Raw genomic sequence first — 25,998 nt, 5'->3', positions numbered from 1 at the left:
AATGATGCCGACAGGATTCTGTTGATATCAGACAATGTGTCTGGGTTTATTATGTCATGACTGAAGAACAACTCAAACAACAGAAAGTGAAACTGAAGGGCTGTGTTCGGTGTTTGTGTGTATGTGTGTGTGTGTGTGTGTGTATGTGTGTGTGTGTGTGTGTGTGTGTGTGTGTGTGAGTGTGTGTGTGTGTGTGTGTGAAGGTCAAACTGTTGCGAATAAAATATCTGCAGCAGCTCTGCAGTCTGTTTATCTGTCTGAATCAGCTTTATGTGCTGCTGTTACTCCACTATTTGTGTGTGTGTGTGTGTGTGTGTGTGTGTGTGTGTGTGTGTGTGTGTGTGTGTGTGTGTGTGTATGTGTGTGTGGCTTCTGCTTATTAGTCTAATTCAGAACCTGTGAGTGTGTTTGTGTGTGTGGACTCAGTGTGTTGTACTATGATGTTTATCTGCAGACCCAGTCGACCTTGTTTGTTATCTAAGAGACGGACCACAGGTATGAACTGTAATCAGAAAAAAAGGCTGAAAATTAAAATTCTTCAGTCGTTAAATTATTGTTTTTGGTTGAGAATAAATACTCTGTGCTGGAATCTGATTTTGTTGGAGACAAGCAGGAAGTAAACCAAGCGTGTCTTTAACATTAGTGACAAAACAGGGATGGTCCAGATGTTGTTTACTCCAGCTAAAGGCCCTTCTTTGGTAGCACACAAGCTGGGGGGATCTAGCATTTTTACGCCTTGAGTTGTTTATCTCCAGCTGTTCGTTGTGAATTCTGTGTTGTGGGTTGTATTTTTATGTCGTACTAAAAATTTCCCCTTTTATGCAATAATAACTATGGCCACTAGAGGTCCCTGCATAATTTAGAACTTTAACATGTCACTTAAATCTGCAGCACAAACAACCCAGTGTTATTTTCTGTATTCTGTGCGTTTTATGTTGTGATGTAAAATGCGGACTCACTGATCTCCAGCTGTCTCTGGATGCGGTCCTTGCAGCGGTCGCGGTACTTGGACTGCGTGGTGTTGTACTCAGTCATCACCTCCACAAATTTACGTGACAGCGTCGAGTGCTGCGGGACCACACGGGGTAAGAGGTAAAGAGACAAAAAAGTGATATGGAGACGGAGAGATAAAAAGAGAGAAGAAAGAAAAAGGTGAGAGTTGGAGGATTAAAACCACGTATTAACATTTCTGTCCTTGCCCCCATGGCCACACCCTATGGTTTTCATCAAGGTTTTGAAAAAATGGATTGGATCACCCCACCAAGAGGAGGAGTTAATTTAAGAAGAAACCTGGAACTGGCTAAATTAAGACTGTTCGTACCAAAATTTAAAATAGTGGACTTCCTGCTGGGTTTACGAAATGAGTACAAAAAAAACTCCTAACCGGAAAACACAGAGCAGTGTAGCAAGTGCAGTATATTTCCATCATCAGGTTTAAATGCAGCTCTGAAGTAGGTTTTTTTTTTGTTTTTATTCAATCAAAAATATTGATAAACTACACAAAAGTCTGTGAAATATATGCAGGATGTACTTTTCACTCTCCTTCCTGACACATTACAGTCACACATGATGTTTGAATATTAACAGAAATGTTTATTAGATTGATTTTAGAGTCATGCTCAGTGCTGATGATTTATTTGATGAAGGAGATGTGCCTGGTTGTGTAAACTGTCAGCACTACAGTTCTCCTTTTCTCCACCAGGAGGCAGCAGTGAGCAGCCTGCTTGGAGGAGAGGGGAGGCAGCAGCCAATCAGCAAACAGAATACTGCAGGGTCATATCAGAGCAGTCAGCCAGTGGGCTGAGAGGAGACAAACAGGAGAGTGTGACATCTGCTCAGCGGTTCGATGAAAGTCTTCTCTGCTGCTTTAAAACATAATCCTGCCACAAAACTGTTTTTTTATGTTGAGAATCAGAATAATTTTTTTAACAGATTCAGATTTCTGACATCTCTCACCTGTGTCTTGCGAATCCTGAGATCCGCTGATGATCTGTTGAGACCCTCCTCCTGCTCGATGCTCTGCTCGATTGCTGCAGAAAGATTCACAAACATGTCAGATTGCACAGGAAAACAAAACCATCTCCTCTCTTAAAATATTAACTGCAATTATCTTTGTCATAATAATCTGAGTGTGTCAGTGACAAAATCTGAAGCTTTATTGGTCAGGGATTATCCTGCAGCCATTGTAGCCTGCTTCACTCCTGCAGGCTGAAGAAATCAACTCCAGTGAGTCATTAAGATGTTGACTATATATCATTTAAAAAGAGCCCATGTCTGAAAAAAATAAGAGTTTCTGTTGAACATTTGGCAGATTTTTGAGGAATCATAATTTTGTTTTGTGAGAAGAGCCCACAGTTCTGGATTATGTGATCATCCTCTTTCACAGCTCAGTATTTAACCTGCAGCCTGCCCACCTCCATCTCTGAGGAAACAACACTTCTCCTCCTCCTCTTCCTCTTCCATCATCAGCATCAGCTCATCACTCAGACTTTATTATTCAACCAAGAAGACAGGTTAATAAAGTGTGTGGATATTCTCGTCCAAAGACACCCACAGAACTGAGAGGAAGGTTCTGAGTCAGCTGGACAAGACGATGCTTAAGTCCTCTCAGAGATCCATGATATTGACACCTAGATTACTTCTGCAGCGCCTCCCTCTGGCCAAACTAGCTCCGGTCAAGTGTATTTTGTAATGTAACTTTAAATTTTGGGATGAATTTCTTAGATCTTCAGAAGGAACCAGTGATTTTAGAAACACCAGGTGTATAATCTGTCCAGCTTGTAAAGCAGCTCATCTCTCTTGCAATCCAAAAGGGTGCGGCTATGCTAGCTTATGCTAGCATAACATACAATGCTAGCACACGCTATTTAAATTTTAAAATAGACATTTCTTTTTGACTTTAAAAGACTTCAAAACTGAAAAAACAAACAACAAAGATATTTGCCTTTAGAAGATGCCAGTACAACATCACTTACCTACAGCCACATACGAGCTAAGCTCTGCTTTTGAAGTAGCTGGTGAGGCCCCAAAGAATAAAGTTAGACTTAGCTAAATGATGGGAAGTAAGGCGCTTTTTGGGGGATTTGGGACAGAGAGCTACAAACTCTTCTGGAGGTTGGTCATTGGCTTGTTCTCATTCTTTTCGTGAAACAATGAAATTGATTTAAAGATGCCATGAGGAAGATCTGTTTTAACTGAACTCCTTCGCCACCTTCTTTCCCGAAGTCTCACACACACTGTCTTAAAGATGTGAATTTTAATCAGGCATGTGTTTATTTTGGTACAAATATTCTTTTTTCAAGAACTTTTTACTTGGTAGGTCGTGACAAGGTAAGATATTAATAAGTACAGTTTTTTTTTTATCTCTTTCGTTTTTTTAATTTTATTTATTTATTTTTTTTACTGAAATGGCCTTTAAATGCTAAAAAGAGCAGCAATGGAGTAAGACTTGGTTGGACTCGTTTGTTCAGAAAAAGTGGTAAAAATAAACTATTATCCACAAAATGCACACTTCTGACTAAATACTGTGAGGCTGGATCAACTCAGACCTTACAGACTTAAAAATAATTACAGCTGATAATTACCAGTAACTCATCAGCTGAATCTGCGTGTGTGTGTGTGTGTGTGTGCGTGTGTGTGCGTGTGTGTGTATATGTGTTCCAACACCATGGTAACCGGCTGCAGGTCTGTCCCGGTGTCATGTGAATCTCTGATGTCAGTTTGTCTCCAGTGAGTGATGAGATGAACTCACACTCTTATATAATATTTTCCACCCTGTGTGTGTGTGTGTGTGTGTGTGTGTGTGTGTGTGTGTGTGTGTGTGTGTGTGTGTGTGTGTGTGTGTGTGTGTATTTCCTGGCTCTTGGCCCAGCTGCTCTCTGCTGGATCCATGATGACTCAGCATTATTTCACAGCACTGATGGTGTGTGTGTGTTTGTGTGTTTGTATGTGTGTGTGTGTTGTATTTGCATGGATTTTGTAATTTTTATGTGACAGTGAGATAAAAACTGGGTGAGTAAGCAACAGATCGTGTGTTCCAGTGTGTGTACACGTGTGTGTGTGTGTGTGTGTTCAAGTGTGTATTTGTGTGTTTGAGGACACCTTTTTTGCCCCTCAGTTTCCAGCCCCAAATTATGTTTCACTTACAGAAAAGAGTCCTCTGGGTGTGTTAATATGGAGCGTAAACTTTTGACCCTTCCTTATAGTCATTCTTCTCTCTGAGCATCAGTCAGACCTCTTTATATGGAGCCACACACTTCATCACTATTAGTTATACTCTGCCTGCTTTTGCTCTCCATACTGGCTGTTTTTCCTGACTGTCATGAAACCTTTAGTATTTAAAGTAAGAAGGGATAGTTAACTCTTCATCTATGGGGACCTTAAAAAAAGAAACTACAAACAGCTCATAGTGATAGCTGAGCTAATTAGCACACAGCATAAACAAATATAGACTTTAATGAAGATGTAGCCACAGCTCACATTACTCCCTCTGTTTATATCCCTAAAGCTTCATCGGTTACATAAATACAGAGAGACAGAGAGAGAAAGAGGTGATAATATTCCTAAACTGTTTGATACGAACTTCATCAAGTGAAACAGTGTTATTACTATCATAAGAAATGACTCATAACAGCTTATCTAATCAGCTCAGACTCAGTCCAGCTCTGATGGTCACATGGCACGTCCGACACTTTTCAAGAACATAGACCTGCTGTCGGCACTGTGGGCGGGGCCTGTTTGCCACCCCACCACACCCCTTTCTCCAGGGCCTAGACATCTACAGTGGGAAACATGCTGCACAGTGTGTGTGTGTATGTGTGTGTGTGAGTGTGTGTGTGTGTGTGTGTGACTAAGAGAGGGGGAGAAAGAGACAGGACAATAACACTCAGCCCTCGTGGGGTTTCCAATTATAGTTTTATCTCCCGCATCACCGCTATTCTCAGACTGCATATGTACAGTGTGTATGTGTGTGTGAATGACATGTGAGTGTGTGTGTTTGTGTGTACACGTGTGCACACGCTTTTTGTGCGTGTATACATAGTCCAACCTCTGGCTGTTCACATTAAAGCGGTGATGTCCTTGAACCTTCAGCATGAACCAACACGGCTGCACCCACTCTCTGTGTTTGTGTGTCTGTGTGTGTGTGTGTGTGTGTTTGCATCCTCAGTAGCTTTAAGCTTATTGGCCAGTTTCTGCATGTGTGTACATACAAGTGTGTGTCTGTGAATAAGTGTGTGTGTGTGTGTGTGAATCTGTCTTAATGATTACAGCTTGATAAATCACCGCCATGGTTCTGAATATTTCCTGCTTCTTCCGCTGAAGGTCAACAGTCACTCTCATCCTGAGTACCGTAAACCTTATAATAAAGGAGGGCATGAAATGAATAGCAAAGTGTTACCTTAAACCTCATCATAAAACACAGTGTTAAGTGATGTCAGTATCTCAGTTAAAGGCCTGAGAGGTTCACTTGACCTGAGTGGAGTTATATTAAGCCTGAGTACCGTAAACCCTCTAATAAAGGTGTACAACACAACACTACGCTATTGTAATCCTTCTATGAAACAGTTTAATTCAGCCAGTGCCCCAACCTAAAGGATGTTATGGTATCACATGACCTTTATTTCTCTGATCTCTTCATTCATTCGCATTTTAAACAGGAATAGACTGTGATATTAGGACCTCAGAAACAGAAAGGGGAAAGAAATTCAGATTAAAGGGATCCTAAATGAGGTCTCCAGACTCTTATTAACCAGAAGTCAAGCCTCTATGAATATTCATGGGTGTATAATGTCAGAATGAGGGGACACTGGCTGCTACAAGTATTATTCAAGGACTTTTCAAGGTAATCTTCTCTGCTGTTTAAATTCTTGCTGAACACTTGAAGCACACAAGCTGGCATGGCTAATGAGCAGCGTCCTCGTGCTTTTATGGGTCAAAGAAAACCCTCCAGAGTTTCCCCCAGAGGTTATGAGAGGCAGATTTTCAATTTTCAAACCTCTTCATTTACCTGGAGTCTGGAACTATTTCTGACATCTTCCTCCACCAATGAGTCAGCTAATTTAAGCTGACTTTACGCTGATTTCACTGTCATGGACAAATTTCCAAATGTCAAAATGAATTCCTAAGAGCTTTGCTGGAGTTGTGGCACTCTTGTCACCTTGATGGTTTTGTGAACAGTTGTAATAAAATGTAGCCCAAGCTGTCTCAAACCAGTCTCTTTTTTGATTTTACTAGGGTTAAATATAATTTTTGAAACATTCAGCCTGCTGGGTGAGCAAAGGGAGACGCCAGAGATAAATATCAGGAAGTCTGGTTCAGTTCCAGATCCTCAGGTAGAGAAAAGGTTGATTTAGTCATTGAGGTGCTGCATTCAGGGACACTTTTCAGTCTCGTCATTCATCACAGAGTCTAAAGTTTAATGCCTCCTCCACCTTTGGTCGTAACTCGTCTTTGTGTGCAGATAAAAAGTCGATGTGTTTAAAATCAGACTGTTTGGCAGAGCGTTGAATCCAGCAGTGACCTCGTCACCTCGGATGATTCATCGCGCAAACTGTTTCACACCGTCAGCTGGAGCTCACCTGTCTGCGGTTTCATCATCTGCTCTTTCTGAATGTGTGTGTGTGTGTGTGTGTGTGTGTTTCTGATCACATCTGAGTGTGAGATCATACCTTTTAATTTTGAGCGAACTTTATTGGCTGTCTTCTTGATATCAGCTGTGAGGTCCTCCAACTCCTGCTTGGTCTCTACAGAGAGAAAAAAAAGACAGAGTAAGGAAGTTAGTTCATCAACAAAGTTTAGACGTTTCTATGTCGATGATTCATTCCTGACATCTTACATTTATTTTAGTTTATTCTTTTTAATTCAGTTGATCAGTGTTTCTGTGAGTTACATCGTCAATCTACAGGTCTGTCCAAAACCAACCAGGTATATGAGTCCATGTCAACCAGTCTAACTAGGGGCACAGCAGGGGCTGGGTTAACAAGCATTCAGTAATCATAGAAAGAGCCTTGTTGATTACCAATGCTCTTTGCCACATTGTCAACAGGAAGAGGTAAAATCATAGATTTTATAAATACGCTAGACTCCTTCCCACCACAGAAATAAGTGATGACGTGCACAATGTAACAATGTCATTCCCCTGGGTAAACACTTTAAACGCACCTTCTCTAAAGCCCCGTTTCCATCCAGCAGTCCGGTTTAGTTCAGTACGGTTTGGTACAGGTTGGCTCAGTTAAGCCTGGTTCTGTTTGTGTTTAAACAGCCAACCGTGCCCCCGTGTGGTAGGTGGCGTGGAAGCCAGATGCCAATAGCTGCATCAGTGACATAATAGCGTGATACCATAGCAGCGCAACACAGTGTACCCCGCTAATAAATCCAACGAAGAAGAAACACGCGACACAGTGAACAAAGAGCAAACATGGAGGACATCCAGCAATTTGTCTTCATGGCTCTTGGATACAAAGACTGATCAAGCTTTGTTTCAGAGAAGACTCTGTGCCGCCAGGAGAAGCTGCTATCGCACGGTACATGACAATTCTTTCGACCAATCAACAAACTGCAGTGTTGTAGCTCCACCTTCAGACATCAGATCGGTTTAGTCCGGCACTCCCACGGAACGGTCCCAGAAAGTGGGACAGCTCGTCTAAGTTATTTGCGGATCTGTTTTGGGATTAGTCTGTGGAAACGCCACAAACTGCGGGCCATACTGAGATGAACTGAACTGAACTGCTTGGTGGAGACGGGGCTTAAGGTCTTAGGTAGAGGCAGTAGAGGGACTAAAACTGCACAATGGACGGGGATATCCCTTATGACTTCAGTTATTCACAAAGTTAGGTCCCTGAGCAAGTACTGCTTCCCTCTGAAACGTCTGGTCTGGCACACTTGGGAACCCACGGATCCAGTAGAAAGAGGAGCATCCTGACGTCTTATGTTCTGATAGAAATATTAGTTTTGTTGTTTACACTTAGTGCACATCCACTGGGGACCGTGATCCTTCCCAGGACTTTGCAGTTGTTCAAGGATGAAACAATCCCAATGTCCAAGTCATACCTCCTACCATTACGCGACCTGGTTCTCAATATTCTGTTTTAAGTGCCTCTTGGTTATAATGGTTGCTTGCTATGACAAGGTTTTCAGGAAGTCTTTGTCATTCTTAACCCTAAAATAAAATCTAGTCATACTAATAGTGTTACCCCCTGGTAGTGAAGGTGCACTGGATTTGCTGACCAAGCTGTCCAGGAATTACATTAGAATTACATTAATATTATTAGACAGTATTTTGTGCATATATTACACCTAATTTGTGGCCAACTATTATTATTTTGTGTGCAGGTTATAACTATATTGTGGCCACAACTTTGTTACTTTCGACATGTCTGAGGCTCTGTGTTCCCCTTTGGTCAAACAGCAGTTATTGATAACTGATATTAGCTAGCACTAGCATGAGGTGTGTTGCATGAAACAGTAAGAAAGATGAAATTGACAGTTATGAAGCATTAACTGGTCATATATTGGTCACATGCTAGCTACTTGTTGCAGTGGTTTGTAAACATGCTTCCTTTTGCAGATGTGTTAATATGCATCACTCGACCCGACAGCTACTAAATGTGATGAGAAAAAAAAAAGAGCTTTTAAAATGAAATATTAAACTAAGGTTAAGAGACTTTCAAAATAAAACAAGGGATAAAGGCAAAAGCTGCTTAAAGATGTGATTTTGACACCTGGAAGTCAAATATTGAGAAAATTTTCTGAAGAAAACATTAAAGACAAAAACGTGCATACGTTTATAATATGTACAGATACAGACTTGGCTGAGCTGTTAAAATAATCACAGAAAACATAAAAAGCTAACGGTAGTTTTTCTGCAGAGGAGAGTAAACACGGTTCATTTAATTCATATATGGTAAATGTACCATGTGATACATAAATAAGCAACTTGTGTTTTTATTTAATTATAAATAGCTACGGCTACGCTGAGCTGGCTTCTCCGTCACAGAAACTGAATCTGGCAGCCAAAAAAGGTCATGAGAGAAGAAGAAGAAGAAAAGGATGTGAAGTCCGTGTTTGATGATGTGTGTGCAGAAACAGTAACATCTCATCATGTCAGCCATGTTGGTGGGAGGGGAGGCTGTGTGTGTGTGTGTGTGTGTGTGTGTGTGTGTGTGTGTGTGTGTGATAACTGCAGCAGTGCAGTCAGATTTACGAGCGCTGCAGTGCCATTCAGCCTCCTCTCCCTCTGACTCACCCTGCTCCCTCCGTCTGACCGCCTCCCTGCTCCTCTCTGCTCACTGCGCTAGCTGCTGTTAGCACATGATGCTAAGGCTATATTAGCTGCCAGTAAGATAATCAGATTTAATTCTTATATATTTAATCACATGAGGATTATCTCCTCTGTATCTTATGCTAAAAAGTAAACGTTTGTTAAAAGTAGAATGAAATGTTGGGTATTAAACAGGTATCATTTCATTCAAATGCTCTGATACCATCTATTTAATCTGTTTCTAAAAAATTTGCTTTGCAATTTAATCACGTTTTCTGTTTGAACGAGAGAAAAAATGAATAACTAGAATAAAAAATGAGACTATCACCACTCTCCTTTGTTGTTAAACCCATCCATCATCTCTAATCTGGATTATTAGTCTCTTTAAATCTCACTGATTGGCTGTGATTAAACTCTAACCCTTGATTGACAGTTCAAACAGCCAATGGAGCAGACCCTGGGAGAAACCATGTGATCACGTGAGGAGGAGTATCAGTGTAAACGGTCGTCTGCGGTTTGGAAAATGAAACTACATCAGTACCCTCTCCGCTCTCACTACAACTCCCATCATGCATTATTCAGGCAGAAACACTGGAATGCATTTTGTGTGTTGGTGTGTTGCAGCGGGGAGTGAGTGACCCAGAAGTGAGGAGGAGGAGAAGAAGAGAAGAAGTGACATGTCTCTACCCCGGGGAGGAAGAGGAGTCTGAACGTCGACTCGGTTCAACATGACGCTGTTTTTTTTTTTTTTACACAACACCGGTCTGATCTGTGTGCAAATATTTCACCCTGATGTGACAGAGTCTTCATCACTGCACGCTGCATCTTCATCACAGATCATTCATGGGTCATCTGTAATCCCAGAACTGTCTCTGTACGCCAAACCTCCTTCAGAAATCAGGTAAATTAAGTCTCCTTCATATCACACTGCATCAACATCCCCTCTCTGATTTTGATTTTTATATTTTAATTTAAAAAAAAAAAAAAAAAAAGGAACGAGAAAAGAGACTCGACCAGGCGTCACTCACATGTCAGCAGACGTCACCTCCTCCTCTGCATGCAGAAAAACTTCAGATTTAACACGCCACCCAGCAGAAACTTCACAGGCAGCATGCAACGAAAACACAGCATGGAAACACACAGGAGGAAAGAAGGAGGGAGGAGGGATGGGAGGAAGGATGAAACGAAGGAAGGATGGATGGTAAAAGGAAAGAAAGGATAATTGGATAAAAGGAAAGACAGAGAAAAGGAAACAGAAAGATGGGAAGGGTAGAGGAAAGGAGGGGGAGGAAGGGATAAGGGAAGGCCAAGTAAGGCAACAAGAAGGAGGGAAGGAAGAACTGAAGGAAGGTAGGAAGGGAGGTAGATAAAGAGTACACAGAAAGAAGGAAGGGAGTAACCAAGAAAGACAAAGGAAAGGAAAAAGTGAAGGATGAAAAGAAGAAGGGATAAGGAAGATAGAGAGAAGGAAAGACAGAGGACAATATCAAGAAGGAAGGATGGAAAGGGACAGGTATGAAATGAAGGAGGAAAATGATGATGATGGAGGACAAAAGGAAAGATGGAAGAATGGAGGGAAAGAAGGAAGGACAAAAAGAAGGAGAGGAGGTTAAAGGAAAAACAGAGTAAGGAAATGTTGGAAAAGAAGGAAGAATGGAGAGATGAAAGTAGGGAGAACAGGTATGATGAAAGAAGGAAATAGTGAAGAAGGAAAGAAAGGAAGGAACAATTGAAAAAAGAAAGAGAAAAAGGAAGAATGGAAGAAGCAGAGAGGGGAGGAGGAAAAGTAAAGAAGTAAAAACAGAAAGGGATGGAGAAGAAACAAAAAAGAAAACAATCATTGATCATGCATCAACAGAAAAACAGCAACATGCAGAAATATGCAGAAAAAAAACACAGAACTGTAAAAATAAGAAGACAGACGTGTGTTTTCTCATCCTGTCATTATGTAACAGAGGTTTGGTGTGGAGACAAGCAGGAATAACACTGATTCACAGCCAGCGGGCGTCCATTAAGGAAGCCCAGAGCTGCCAATATTCAAATTGAATCATTTATAGCAGACAGGAATCAGCTTATATGAGGCAGACGGCAGCACGCGCCAAAGACGAGCAGCTTTGAAGCCAGGCTTTGATTAATACAGAGCTCATGAGTCCATTTTTCATCGGCACAAAACAATAAATATGCATTATTTTCATCCATGATCCAGTTAAGCTCATTAAAAGTAACTTGCATTCCTCCTGGAGTCCAACAGGGGGCGAATTCACTGATTACAAGCGGTCTGATCAAACTGAAGCTATGAGGAAATAGCTTCATCCAATCCTAATATTTAATGACTGAGCTTTTTTTACACAGACTACAACATTTAAATGTGAAAGGAGAAGATGTGTGTCTCATTGTGATAGGAAGCATTATCTGCCCGGCAACAAGCTAAAAGCCTCTCTGACCAAAGTCTCTAGATGAACCTCGAGGTATCTGTGGCATCTGATCTGATGATAAACCTGGCGGCCATACTTGTTGAGAGATGTCTTTGAGGATGTCTGAATTCAGGCAGTAGGATTATTTTTGTGCCCCGCCCCTGGATAATTATGAAGCATTTTTGCAGGCAGACTTTTTTTTTTTTTTTTTACAGTGTAGTGTTTGTGACAGCACAGACTCGGCTCGGGGCCTCAGCGGTGACATTGAGTCAGTGCTGCTGAGTCACAGGGTCAGGGTGAAAACACAGCGCTCTGTGGCTCGATCCAACTGCTTTGACTTGAAACGATGTGTCAGGGGGAGGTGGGCTGAGGTGAAGGAAAGAAAAGAGGGAATTAAGGGAGGGATGAAGGAGTCAAGGGAGGAAGGAAGGAAGGAACAAGGTGGTTCAGGAGCACACTTTTAGGCCTTTTCAGTGGCTCATTAGATCATTATAATAGTGGATTCAGACCACACACAAACATATTTTAACGTGAACTTTGTGAGGTCAGCCACACTAAATGTGTAACCTGGTGCTCCCTACATGCCTATAATGATTCTTTTTTCTAGCCTCAGCTTCAAGCACTCGTTTCTTCTGTTGTTCATTTTGTGTGTGTCTTGATTCGCTCTGTAGAAATGTCTCAGTGAGAGTCTTACTTTCATCAGGGTTGGGTGCGGCCAGGATGGCGCTGTGCTGCTTCTTGACCTGCTCCACATCCTCCGACAGCTTCTCTATACAGCCTCTTATCTCTTCCACCTACACACACACACACACACATAAGCACGCACACACACACACACAGATCACAAAACACAGTTCAGAAAGTACCAGTAAAAAGCATCACTTTCCACCATCAGACGCTGTTTGTTCCGATAATCTGTGTTTTTTTCTTTTGTTGAGTGTGTATTTCTTTCACAAAGACAAACACACAAGATGATGATCGGCTCTGAAGCTTCCTGCCCTCAGGTGGAGGATTAACACTGAATCTGTGTGTGTGTGTGTGTGTGTGTGTTGTTCCAGTCGATGTCTATCAGCATAGGAGGATAATCTACCCTCCGCAGTGGATTGAAGGTCACTGCTCTCCCACGCCACAAACAACTTCTGATTTAGTCCAAAAATTAAAGGTACATTTCATCAAATTTCAAAAGATTATGATGTTTCACTTCCACTGGTTGGTAGAATTATATTTGTCTTCAAATGTTGACATAAAAAACAAGAACAAGAGACACAAAAGTTGACTGCTGGGCTACACCAGCACCGCTTATTTACTTTTCAACTTCAGTGATTTCAGGTTTTTTTTTCTTCCTGTGTTGAAAGAACTCACTCATATTACCACACACACACACACACGCACACACAATATGTACTTTTGTATTACTTTTTGTATTAGTATTAATTAGTCTCACCTGCTCAAAGAACTCATCCATAAAGTGGTCCCTGTCGACCTGCACCACCTCCTCATCATCATCACTGTCCTTAGCCTGAAGAGAGACAGAAGAAAAATAAAGATTTAATTCAACATTGCACTCAGATATATGAGACATTAGAAATTTACAGGTTATACTCAATGTATTTGTAAAAAAACATTATTTTTTAATCAAAGCCCAAGTGTTTTAAAAATTCTTCAGCTGCAGGTCAGTTTATGTCTGTAATCACGGAATAAGACAAGCTGAAGAATTTAGAGGAAGCCGAGCATAAGGTGGGAAACATTCAAGGATAAACTCAACCCATTTGTATCAAACTTCATTTTTCAATCTCTGACTCATTTTAAACTGATCTCACCTTTGTTTTTCTGTTGGTTTTATTCATTTATTCTTAATGTGATGTCTCTTTTTTATTGTATTGTTTAACTTCAAAGTGACCTGGAGTGTCCAGAAAGGCGCTTTAAATTAAATGTATTATTATAACTAGGGATGGGCACTGAATCAGGTACTTTTATAGACCAAATTCTGTCAAAAGTATCGGTTACTGATTCAAGGTAAAATCAAAAGGTACCATGTTTAGGTACCTAAATGCATCCTTGTGACTGTGAGGGAGTGGAAGAGTAGGTGATTTTCCATGCTGGACATAAACACATCGTTGCAAGGTTATATAATGAAGCATAAATATGTTAAATGAAAAAGAATTAACATTTTATTATTAAAAAAAATGATTTTTTTTTCCACATACGCACGCGAAAGTACTGAAAATTGCCAGGTACCGGGAAAGAGGTACTGTATCATTTCAAATGTGAAAGGTACCCATCCATCATTACAACCTACATTTACATATGGTTAGACAAACACAAATTCAGGAATTTCATACATCAGCCGAGCCTCAACATCTTGTCCCAGATAGGTGGAAAACATACAAAAAAGATTTAAAAATCTTCAATCTGTTTTTTTAAAAAACAAACAAAAACAACAACAAAAAACTAAACAACAACAAAAAAATTAAAACAATAGAGCAGTAAATCTGTAAACAGTGTTTCATTTCATGTTTGAAACGTCAAACAAAAGCCAGTAAAAAAACGCCACAAAGGATAGAGATGTTAAACTGTGTGTTTCATGGTATCACCTTTCAAATGGACACACCACACACACATACATACGCACACACACACACACAGGTAGGTTGAGGTGAGGTCAGCAGATGATACAGACTAAAGCAAACGCTCAATGAGTGTAAACAATTTCAAATTACACTGATTGGATTTGTGTTATTATTGATGGGGATAGAGACAGGTGTGTTCAGTTTACACTGAGTATGTCTGTGAGTGTGTGTGTGTGTGTGGGTGTGTGACATGCTGACTGCAGATAACGAACAGCTTGATGGTTTGTTTTCGCTGAATAAGTCACTGGACGGTGTCAATGAGGAACCTGATCGCTCTCGCTGTGATTGGCTGACGGGCCACAAAACCAAAACAACCCTGACCTGACAGCTGGAGACAGCACATTCATGCTATAGTTAGCTTCATTAACATCCCAGTCTAAATTATAATTCTTTAGATTGACAAAAGCTAATTCTAGCTTTCTTATTTCAAAGTAGATGTGGGAAGGATATAAAAACAAAGGTAACGCTAGTTTGCAAATGAGGAAGGTGTAACAGTTAAAAGCATCAGTTCATCTTCAGTGGAGCAAGCAGGCTAATGTGAATTTTACCCTGCCTATTATTTTACTCAGGCACTACAGCTTCACTATCTGATCTTTATTAAACACATCAAACAAAAACTGGCCAAAGACCAAAATCCCATCCCTCATCTGCGGCCTGTTTGAGTTTGTTGACATCAGATTAGCAGCCAATAAAACACTAGCAAGCTAACAGCCTGTGAGCTGGTGTAGCTTAACTGAAACGCTTCCTGGGTTGACTATTTCTGGTTTAACTAATAAGAGCTGGTTTTGAGGGTAGTGGTCTGAGGCGGCGTGCGGCTCTAACAGGATCCAGTGAGAATTAGCATAGCAGCTAGCTGTTTAGCATAGAGCAGCGTCCCCGCCTGCAGCTTCGTCTCTCTGTGCTCTGTGTGCAGTTAGCGTGTCCCCCTGTGCCCTCTCTCCTCCCCCTCCATACCCTGCGTCACACACACACACACACACACACACATAGGGACGAGCACAAACACTTAGGATGCTGCAAATCCAATAATCGTTGTTTAACTAAAGTCTATAAAGAAGTGAGAAAAATTAAATGTAAAAGTTATGTCTCTGTCAAACGATGTGAGCATCAGCAACTTAAAATAAATCTTCTCAGGTGTCTTCACCTGGATCGGCTCCACATTGAGACTGATGGCAGCATCCTCGACCTCCCTGCCAACATTGTGTGTGTGTGTGTTTGTGTGTGCATGTTTGTGTGTGTTGCTAATGATGTCAGCGAGCAGTGAGCTCGCAGTCTGTCTCCTCGACTCCTGCAGGATGCCAGAGGTCAGAATATTCCACCAGCCCTCGACACGCCTGCATGCTGTGCACACATGACATGAACACACACAAACACACTCTCTTTTCTCTCTCTCTCTCACACACAATGAAATGTGGTAATGAAAAGCCAGATTCCTCCGCAGTAAGCCACGCCCTCCTGTGGCACTGAGCGAATCAAACGTCTGATTGGTTTTACAGGATGTTTCTGTCTTAAAGGGGTCTGACGTAGTCCAACCTGGAGGAGAGGAAGTCTAAAGGGGTCCCAGGAGTCCTGCCAGGTACTAACAGAGGTCTTGCAGGATCCATCAAGGCCTACCTGGATTTAAAGATGGGTCCCCCAAGGCATGAGGACAAACAGGAGGGTCTTACTGAGTCCATCACAACTACTGTGCCAATGGGTGCTGACAGGGTTTGAGCCGGTCTAGGACTAATGATGGTCTAACTTGGTTTCAGAAGGTTTCTCTTGACTAAATGGGGGTCATTTAAGTCCTTTTAAGTACATACAAGAACCTATAAGGACCAGAGAGTAAGGGAAGTCTGAAGGTCTGTGAGGACTTAGATGTCAAACAGGATCCTACAAGCTCTGCCAGATACTGACAGGGGCCCAGCAGGGTCTAAAAAAATCTTTCTGGGGTTAAAAGAGTCCCAGCTTTGTTTAACAAGGTCTACCAAGGTGTGCAAAGGACTAAGGGTCTAACAGAGTCCATCAAGAGGGATAAGAGGTCTAACTGAGTCTAACTGAGTCTAATAATCCTCTGTGGGACTAACTAAAGTCTGAAAGGATCCTACATGTCCTAACGTGTAGACATGGATCCACCAGAGTCAAGTGAAATCTATTTGGGGAAAAAAAAGGTCTTAGTGGGATGAAAAGGGTCTGGATCAGTAGAACAGTAGGGTAGTGGAGGTCCATTAGTACCAACTGGGTCAGAAAAACCCAACTTGACTCTAGAAGAGGTCTCATGGGGTCAACTAGGGCCTTCCAGAGTCTCACTGGACGTTCCTGAAACAAACAGAGGTCTAAGAAGACTTAACCACGGTCTAATACATCTTCAGAGTCTACCGGGGGTCCAGGTGGTCTAGGTTTGATTGATGAAGGGAAACTGTGTGGTCTAATGAGCCTTTAGGGGTGAAGGGCCTCAGTCTGGTCTGACTGGGTTCTTCAGGATCTACTTATACTCTAACGTGGTTTTACTCATATCCACAGAGATCGTGCTTAAACCTTTGGCCCACAGTGACCCCTCCTCAGTCCAGTCCTGCAGAAACCGTCAGAGTCTGTTTCCATGTGTGTGCCGCTGAGCATGATGGGAAACAGTAACAGACACAATGGCAGCGAACATGTCTGCTGCGGGCTGATAAGCTGCGTGACAAAGAGCTGCTGTCACTGACACGTCAGGAAAACACACGCCGTCAGAGTTTAACCAGAAACACTGACGTCTGTGAACGCCTCATCACCTCTGAGAGAGACGGAGGGACAGCGAGCAAAGGCTGATGGGAAATATTTCAGCTGCCTGTAGTCTGAGTGGGAGCATGTCTCATCGTGTCTGCCATGTTCAGTCTCACTCTAAATGTGCAGCATCACTGATCTGTTCACGACCTTTGACCTCATTATCACTGGATGCTTGTGGGTATTTTAGGTCAAAATAAAAAATAAAAAAGCTGAATAACAGTTTGTTTTTAATGCAACATGAAACGTGAACATGCTCACCCTGTGTCCCACAAAACTAAAATATCATCTCCTCGGTCAGACTGAGGTAACTCTGAGTCAGAGGAGTGAGGATTGAGGAGAAAGGAGGAAAATCAGAGGAGCAGCATACAGGATAAATATCAGAGGCATCTTCCCAGGTCAAATATAAAATGTGGCTTTGAAAATAAAATAATTCAGTCTTCAGTCCACCAATCATTGCTTTTGCAGTAAAGGTGTACAAGGCCCGAGTCATTTATTCTCTCATAAATGAGGACTGACTTGCGCTGGCAGAAACACCCCACACAGTCAGTCCATGTACCTGATACAAAACTGTGTGTATTTTGCTGCTGAGCCTTCAATTAGCAAAAGTATTTTTTTTCCCATCTTGTGTTCATTAGATGTTAATTCAAGCTTAACACTGATCATTTTTAAGAACCCTGCAGCCTTGCTCGTGAAATAAAACACCACCGAGGATTATAGGATAAATTCCCCTCAGAGACTCAGTGCAGGAGAAGCCTTGAAAGGGAAATCCCAAATAAAGTTAAAGTACCTCAAACTCTTAGATAAATGTGTTTAGTCTCAGAGCAGAGAGTTTGTTTTCCCTGATCCCCCCGCAGCACTTAAATGCACCACATCAGTGAAACTGGGTCAGTGCAAGATTTAAAAAACTCAGACGGCTTTTGAATAACGACAAAACTGAAATCAAGACGTCTTCATTCATCTCGCGGAGTCTGTGAACGAGCCACAAAGTCTGAACATGATGGCTGCGTATCACTCTGCACAGGCTGCTGTGACCTCTGACCTTTTCATTTTCATCATCAGAGGCTGCAGCTGCCTCCAGTAGTGTAAGTCTGCCCAGTGCCTGCACAATCAGCCTGCAATTTGAAGACTGTTGTTGTGATGGCACAACTTTGAGCTCTGGATTTTTGTATCAAAATGCATGAGGACAGAAGAGTGAGCATTGAATGGTTTCAGATCTGCGGTCCTAAAACTGCAGCTTCTTGCCCTTTGCGCTGCCTCTGAGACTCACAATAAATCCCTCACAAGAAAAAAAAAAAAAAGGATAATAGTGCTTCTGAAGCAGAGACACTGTTTGAACTAAAAATAAAATAATAAAATAAAATAATCTACAACACATGAGTCAAACTCAAGGCCAGCTGACCAAATGTGGCCTGCCACGGCATTTTATGAGGCTCGCAAGAGCTTAAAAGGTCTGGTTGTCTCATGATAGATAAGTCAAAAGGGTGCATCGACCATAAACTACGTTTCCCATAATACCTATCGATAATGTTACCAGCAAAGTGACGGCATCCTGCCACTAGATCACTGGCTGTTTTCCAAACCACCTACTACACACTACATGTGAATGTAGTATGTAGTAGGCACTATATACTACCTACTGCTTTTGCTTGTAGTATGTAGTATGACTGTTCTGTTGGGTCTGTTTTGAAGTATACTACTCTGGTTTCCAGTCTCGGAAGGTGGAGCTACAGATGATGTTTTTTTTCGCCTTTATTATAAATGTACAAAACAGTCTATGGGTAGATCTCGGCCTTGTAGTTATTTTGTTAATCATATCAAACAGAATCATCATATTTGATTTCGAATCTTACACCAAAAGTTATATCGTTTACTGAAAATAAATCTGAAAGGGATTTTTATTTTTTATAGCTGATGTAAAAACGCTTCCATATAATCCACATTTGGTTTAAAAAGTGAATTAGTGGTTTCTATGGGCTAATGAATTTGTAGAAGTATTTCTTCGCATCACTTCACTTTGCTCTCACAGACCGTCTAACATTAGTGTTGTTGTATTGTAGTTTTAGTGCTGACTCATTCACACAGTAGTCACATCACACTCAGTAAATGGCGATAATTCACCAAAACCTGCCACCTACATCAACAAACATCGTTAGCACCGTGCATTGTGGGAAACAGTATGCCAGGTAGACTGGTTCGTTGCATACTGAGAAATTTTCCTGGATCAGTAGGACATCCGAGGATAATTAGTACACTGCAGATTTTGCAAGTTTTCACATACTGACTACTACAGACTGAAATTTAGCCAAAGTAGTAGGCACTACTGGTGTAGTAGGTGGTCAGATCAGCGCCATTTTCCAAACTATAGTGGGATTGAGAAATAAAATAATGATCCCAAAATTTCCAGAAAGAGAAAGAAAAAGAGACAAAGTTGATGCAGAGTGAAGGCTGTTTCAAGAAAGGTGGGAAGGCCAATGTATGTTTGTGCTTCATGGAGAAAAAAACAGTCTTTTGCGTTATGAGGCAGTGGCAGTTGCCAAGGAGTACAATCTACTTTGGCATTTTGACACCAAACACAGAGCTAAGTACGCCCAAGTGAGCCTCCGAGAAAAACAAGAAATAGAGCAAGATTTAGAATACGAATGGCAATTGCAGCAGGATGTGTTCAAAAAAAGCCACAACCACAAACAACGCAGCAGAGAAAGCTAGCTTTATTCTAGCTTTTAAAATTATTTTTAGTTACATTTAGCTACATTTTATACTGTCTTACAGTTACAGCTGGCCCTTTAAGGGAAACCATAATGCTAATGTGGCCCTAAGTGAAAATGAGTTTGACACCCCTGATCTACAATATCTATATTAAGACTACATTATTCATGATGCATCTGGTTTATTAACTCAAAAAGATTTTTGCGCAGATATTAACATTTACACATCAGCTGCAGATGATAAAAACAAGAGAAAGTGTTGCAGTTTTTCATTTCTGAAAACGCTGCAGATTGAGACCTCTGCTGAGTTTGATTCACCAAAGAGATTTAATAAGAAGGTTGAGAAGGTTATTTAATTAATGTGATAGAAAAGAGTGGAAATAAATTAGGTTTAAAAAAGATAACAGATTAGAAAATGGAAAACCTGTGCTACTTTCTCTTTAAAGCCCAGCCCACGCTCAGAAACAGTCTCTGCTCAAGCTTCTCTATGACTTACAGAGAAAGCACATCACTCACACACACACATGCACGCACACACACAGAGGAAAATGAGAGGTCAAAGGTCAGGAGTCTAAGGAACTGCAGGAAGTTTGATCAATAATTCATCCCCGCTGAAGAGTTCATCTTCACAGAGACACACAGACGCTCAAACCCACTGCTTCAGTTTCAACATGGCTGAATGAGAGGACGCTGAACCACACCCACATCAAACCAGGTCTGTGTTTAAACTTGGTCTACAACCGTCTCCTTTAGTCAAACGGGACGTTCTGCTGAGGAGATTTTTTTTTTTGAAAACCAGCCAGCAGTAAAGTTGCATTCAGCGTTGATTGACTGAAACTGTCCGATCCAAAAAAGCAGAACCTGTAGATACTGCTGAAGGAGTCTGTGTATGTGTGTGTGTGTGTGTGTGTGTGTGTGTGTGTGTGTGTGTGTGTGTGTGTGTGTGTGTGTGTGTGTGTGTGTGTGTGTGTGTGTGTGTGTGTGTAAGTGTGTACAGTAAATACAGAGCAGAGAGGTCATAAATATTTCATCTGCTCCTCCTCTGATGGGCTTTTACAGTTTCTGTCCCACGGGTGTTTCTGTAGATGCATTCAGGAAAAGTGAACCTCTCGCACAACAACTCTGGACCTTTAAACCAGATTTAGTTTGAGCTCGGTGTGTGTAGGTGTGTGTGTGTGTTTGTGTAAGTGTGTGAGTACAGTATGCATTGGTGCTTCCAGGAAACACAGTCAAAGAGTCCGATGAGAAAATCTCCCCCTGAAAGCGATGATCACCAACATGCTGCGTTTTCAAGGCGCGATATTCACACCTCTGTTACGCCTTCGCTGCGATGTGTAACGCATGGATTCCTAATGATGGGGCAGAGCTGCACCACCTCTGATCCTCCCTTGGAGGTAGTAACAGGCAGCTTGAGGGTAAGATGCTGTCGATGTGTTGCTGATGGAGTCGTGCTGTGTGCATGTGCATGGTGTGTTTTCCAGCCGTGCATCCCACGCTTCAGAAAGACCATAACGTGATGTGAAATCACACTCTGGAGTGTCAGTAGTGATGGTGTTCAAGAGGCTTCTTGCTACTTTCTTAAAGATTTAAGATTTGTTTCCTTCTCTTAGAATACACAAGCGAAGGATGCTCGTGGTTAGGGTTTATTGGCTGACACATACTCTGTGGAGCGTATATGCTTCTTAAGAAATGATACAAACTTTTATCACATGTGAATAAGATCCTCCCCAAATCTGACAGATCATTTACCAGCCTGATAAATATTTTGCATCTCAAAAAGTTGGCATATCTAAATTTGACTAGCAGAAGAAAGGGCTGAGTCACTCATGTCATCAAACTTCCAGCTGCTCTCAGTGAAACCAGAGAGAAAATGATGGGAGCTGAAACTTTAAATGACAAACATCAGCTGCAAGAGGGTGAGACTATGACCTGGACATTTAGTGACGACCACAGACACTCGTCATCCTCTTACAGCAGTGCACAGAGGAGGAGGATAAGGAGGAGCTTGTGGAGTCAGTGGTGTGTAAAGGCGTACACACGCAACTGCCTCCTCGGCTGGTTAAGTCACGATAAACTGCCTCCTAGAGAGTCAAAATGTGTGCTAGAGTGCCCACTAGGGGTGGGCGAAGAAATCAAAAAATCGTTATATTGGGATTCTTTGTTTCACAATATAAAAATTGTGATTCTTTGCCAAAAAAATTTTTGTTTGTTTTTTCAAATTCAAATTCTTCATTTCGGGCTTCAATGGGTAGCGCTGCAGCCTCACAGTAAGAAGGTCACCGGTTCGATTCTCAGCTTGGCCGGTGGGCCTTTCTGTGTGGAGTTTGCATGTTCTCCCCGTGCATGCATGGGTTCTCTCCAGGTACTCCGATTTCTTCCCACAGTCCAAAAACATGCTCATCAGGTTAAATGGTCACTCTAAATTGTCTGTAGGTGTGAGTGAATAGTTGTCTCTGTGTCAGCCCTGTGATTGGCTGGCGACCAGTCCAGGGTGTACCCCGCCTCTCGCCCAATGACAGCTGGAATAGGCTCCAGCCGACCCTGAACAGGATAAGCAGTTCAGAATGAATGAATGAAAATTCTTCATTTCAGTCTTTGTTTATAAACTAGAATGGAAAAAATTTCCTCTTTTCACCAGCGGAGGGTGAAATGTTTTCTCCGACCCACGTGATGTGCATTCTATGAGAAATATTGCTCCGGATAAAGTCTGTAGACATCATCATCATCATCATCATTTAACTTTTTCACATGGTCTGGTGTTACAAAAGCAAAGTAAAAATTTCAAAAATCTTTAACCTCGAAGAGTCGCAATTTAAATTGAATCAGCACCCCAAAAATTGTACTAGAATTGAATCATAAGAATAGCATATTGTCCCAGCCCTAGAGCCCACATGGGAGCCAAATGTGGCTAAACTGCTCTCTTGAGGGCCAAAACATACACTAAAGAGCCCCTTAAAAGCCAACATGGCAGCTGAAATGCACGCTACAGTGCCCTCTTGGGAGGCAAGAACATGATCTTTTGGATCAGGTATACATAACGCAAAAAAAAAAAAAACAGTGACAGAAATCAGCGTTTACACAGAAATGATGAGGGACCACTGTAGTATGTATGCCAGGCCTGTAGTCTGCTAGATACACCCCTCCACAGACCAGAAGAAGTCCAGCCAGGCAGTCTGTAGATTCAGTAGCGCAAACACAACATGTTAGTCCGCCATCGCTACTGTTATTGTTGTCCAGTTCTTACAAGGCAATCTAAGTTGCCACAATGAAAGTGCGATGTTAGTGTGTCCACCGAAAACTCTGGTTTGTTGTTTACACGGCAACAGCGGCATGGCTGTTTCAGAAACACGTTAACAAGAGGCTGAAATGCAACAATACTTTCTTCCTAGAACCTATGTTGTGTAAACCCTTTGCCTTCCAAAAAGTCTGTGCACGCCACTGCCTGGAGCTTGTTGGCTCTACTATCAGCTAACATGACTTGTTGCTGAGTTGAAACTATGGCCCCGTTTTCACCAACGGGTTCAGTTTGGTTTGTTCTGACACAACATGACACGTATTTCACGGTGTTTCCTCTGACTAATCCCAGGACAGATTCTCAAATAACTGAGACGAGCCATCCCACTTTTTAGGACCTTTCCGTAGGGGGACCAGACAAAACCGATCCGATCCCAGAAGGTGGAGCAACAACACTGAGTGTTTGAAAGAATCGTCACCTACTGTACGACAGCAGCTGTATTTCTCCTCTTGGTACACAGTCTTTTCTAAAAGAAAGCTTAAACAAGCTACAAAATGCTGGATGTCTCCCATCATTGTGCTGCTCTAGCATCATGCTATTATGTAACCATAGACTGTATAATTCAGTGGATGTAGTTTCAACAACGTCACCCATCTGTCTCTGAAATGGACTTTTGAAGCAAATCAGCTATCGCGGCCATATTGGAGGTGACGGGGGCTTCACTTACAGCTATAGGGCACCCATCAATCACTTGACCTGAGCTGTGCCTCTGATTGGGTGAGCTCCTGATCTTAACATCCTCTAGTGAGTTTAAAAAATTCACCCACTTCTGCTTTGGAAACGCCTTTTTTTGGCTTGGTGTATTTGTGACTTTTGGAGCCAGCCTCAGGTGGACACTCGAGAAGTAGCAGATTTTATCATTTCCACATTGTCTCGTATTCTTAGACCAGAGGCTGCTGCTTGTACATAACTGATACGACTATCGGCATCTGGCTTACACGCTGCCTACCATGAGGGAGCACGGTTGGCTGTGGAAACGTAAACAGGATCAGACTTAACCGAGCCAACATGTACCAAACCCTACTGTTCTAAACCAGACTGCTCGGTGGAAATGGGGCTAAAATGTCTTCTCAAGAGCTGTGTGTGATGAAAGAAAAACTGCTGCCAGAGAGGAAAAACTGGAGTTAATTTGTGTCATTTACAGGGTCTGAAGCATGAAAGAGAGAAGGAGGGAAGGAGAAGGAGAGAAGACAAGGAGGAGGAGGAGGAGGTGGAGGAGGAAGGTCACTGAAAGACGTCGGGGTGGGTCTTTGTACCTGATGTAAACACAGCTGTGATAAATCAACATGTCTGCTGCAACAATGTATGTGTTCAGCATGCTAACACACACACACACACACACACACACACACACACACACACACACACACACACACACACACACCTGCCTTGATTAGAAATCAGCGGCCGCACTCTGAATGAAGCAGTTTGATTGATTAAATATTTATTGAATGTTAAAAAGACGATTAAAAAAGATGGATCATGAGAAAAATATAAATCGTTTTTAAGATTTTATATTTTCATTTAGTGTCATGTAACCTTTAAACACTTAAATATAAGAAAATAATTTATATGTACATAATCAGATATGACAAAAAGAAAAAAAATTAGAATTAGAACAAATATCAATAATTGAAAATCAGTTAAGTACATATCCATTAGAAACCCTTGTGTTCATATCCATATTATTTTATCAATCTCTTTATAATCTGTGTATACATTCACATCCTGTCATCTGTTTACACTAACGGGCTAATGAAGGGTTAATTTGTGCAGTCAGAGCAGGATAACAGAAAGCAGGTCATGAGGTCAGAGGAGGTGACGATGACGACGATGAATACGAGGATGAGGAAGGATAATAATCCTAAAGTCAGATTATAAAATCCTTGAAGCCTGGATTATTGTTGCAATGTTACTTCATTTAAAGTGTGTGTGTGTGTGTGTGTGTGTGTGTGTGTGTGTGTGTGTGTGTTTGTGTGTGTGCGTGTTTCATGTTGCTAATAAAGCTCTGCAATTTGAATCTGCACACGTGACAACACATATGTGTGTACATGCGTGTGTTTATGAGCAAATTAATGTGATTAACGTGACTGAGTGAACACACACAGCCTGCAGCCGGCGAGAGAGAAGGGGGGATGAGGGTGGGGGTGGGGGATGGGTGGTGATAGAGATGGAGAGAGACGAGGAGGAGGGCGCAGGAGCAGCTCATACAGGAGGTGGGGGAGGGGAGAGAGGACAGTATTCTGCTGCTGCACTGTAAAAAAAATCAGGTTTCATTTGCAGGCTCTGAAGGAGGAGAGAGGAATATATTCGAGACTGGATGGATGAATGAACTTTTTCGCAGGAAGGAGGCAGAACCGAACCTGGACCAGTCTCTGAAAACCGGATGATTATTATTCACAATCTCTAAAAAATATCAACTGTAAAATCCAAATCAAGTGACGATGGGTGTCATTTTTTACAGTGTATTCCAGCCTGTGGGTCTGTGATGGACTGAAGGTTAAATTCATCTGCTCCCCAAACATCTCTTCACACGAACAGGTCGGCGCTCCTTCATCCATCTATCATCATCATCAGGTACCAACCTTAAATCCTTTTTTACTTTCTCCTTTCCTTTTTAGATTCCCCTTCTTGTTTCCTACTCCTCCTTTATCTTCTTACTCCCTCCTTCTTTCCTTTCCTTATTCACAATAATTTCCTTTCCTTTCCTCTCTCTTCCGCGCGCTCTCTTGTCAGGCAGACTTAAATCAGGACGTTGACCTCAGGTGTCAGAGTGTGTTTCTGATGCCAGCTGAGTGTGTGTGTTTGAGCATGCATGGCTACACACTGCATTTCTGTGTGTGTGTGTGTGTGTGTGTGTGTGTGTGTGTTAGCAGCAGACCATGCCAGCAGTGGGGCAAGTTACCCACAATCCTCTGGGATCTCTGGCTCTACCCAGAGTCCATCTGTG

The 25,998-nt window shown here is 41.9% G+C and overlaps 1 protein-coding gene across 1 annotated transcript in view; it reads right to left on the bottom strand.

The window, feature by feature from the left end:
- stx1b (syntaxin 1B) overlaps positions 1 to 25,998 on the bottom strand; it is a 56,693-nt gene that overhangs the window by 11,212 nt on the left and 19,483 nt on the right. The window contains exons 2-6 of the mRNA XM_074696927.1: positions 13,118 to 13,192; positions 12,368 to 12,467; positions 6,669 to 6,743; positions 1,957 to 2,030; positions 960 to 1,068 (exon numbers count right to left, since the gene is read on the bottom strand). Coding sequence (XP_074553028.1) covers positions 960 to 1,068; positions 1,957 to 2,030; positions 6,669 to 6,743; positions 12,368 to 12,467; positions 13,118 to 13,192 — 433 coding nt within the window. The remainder of the gene's footprint in view (positions 1 to 959; positions 1,069 to 1,956; positions 2,031 to 6,668; positions 6,744 to 12,367; positions 12,468 to 13,117; positions 13,193 to 25,998) is intronic.

The sequence above is a fragment of the Halichoeres trimaculatus genome, unplaced genomic scaffold, assembly GCF_033239565.1.
Source record: "Halichoeres trimaculatus isolate MK-OKI-2021-1 unplaced genomic scaffold, fHalTri1.1 fHalTri1_scaffold_20, whole genome shotgun sequence".
Classification (NCBI taxonomy): Eukaryota; Metazoa; Chordata; class Actinopteri; order Labriformes; family Labridae; genus Halichoeres; species Halichoeres trimaculatus.
Note: the sequence above shows the minus strand (reverse complement) of the source record. Positions and strands in the feature narration are given on the sequence as shown.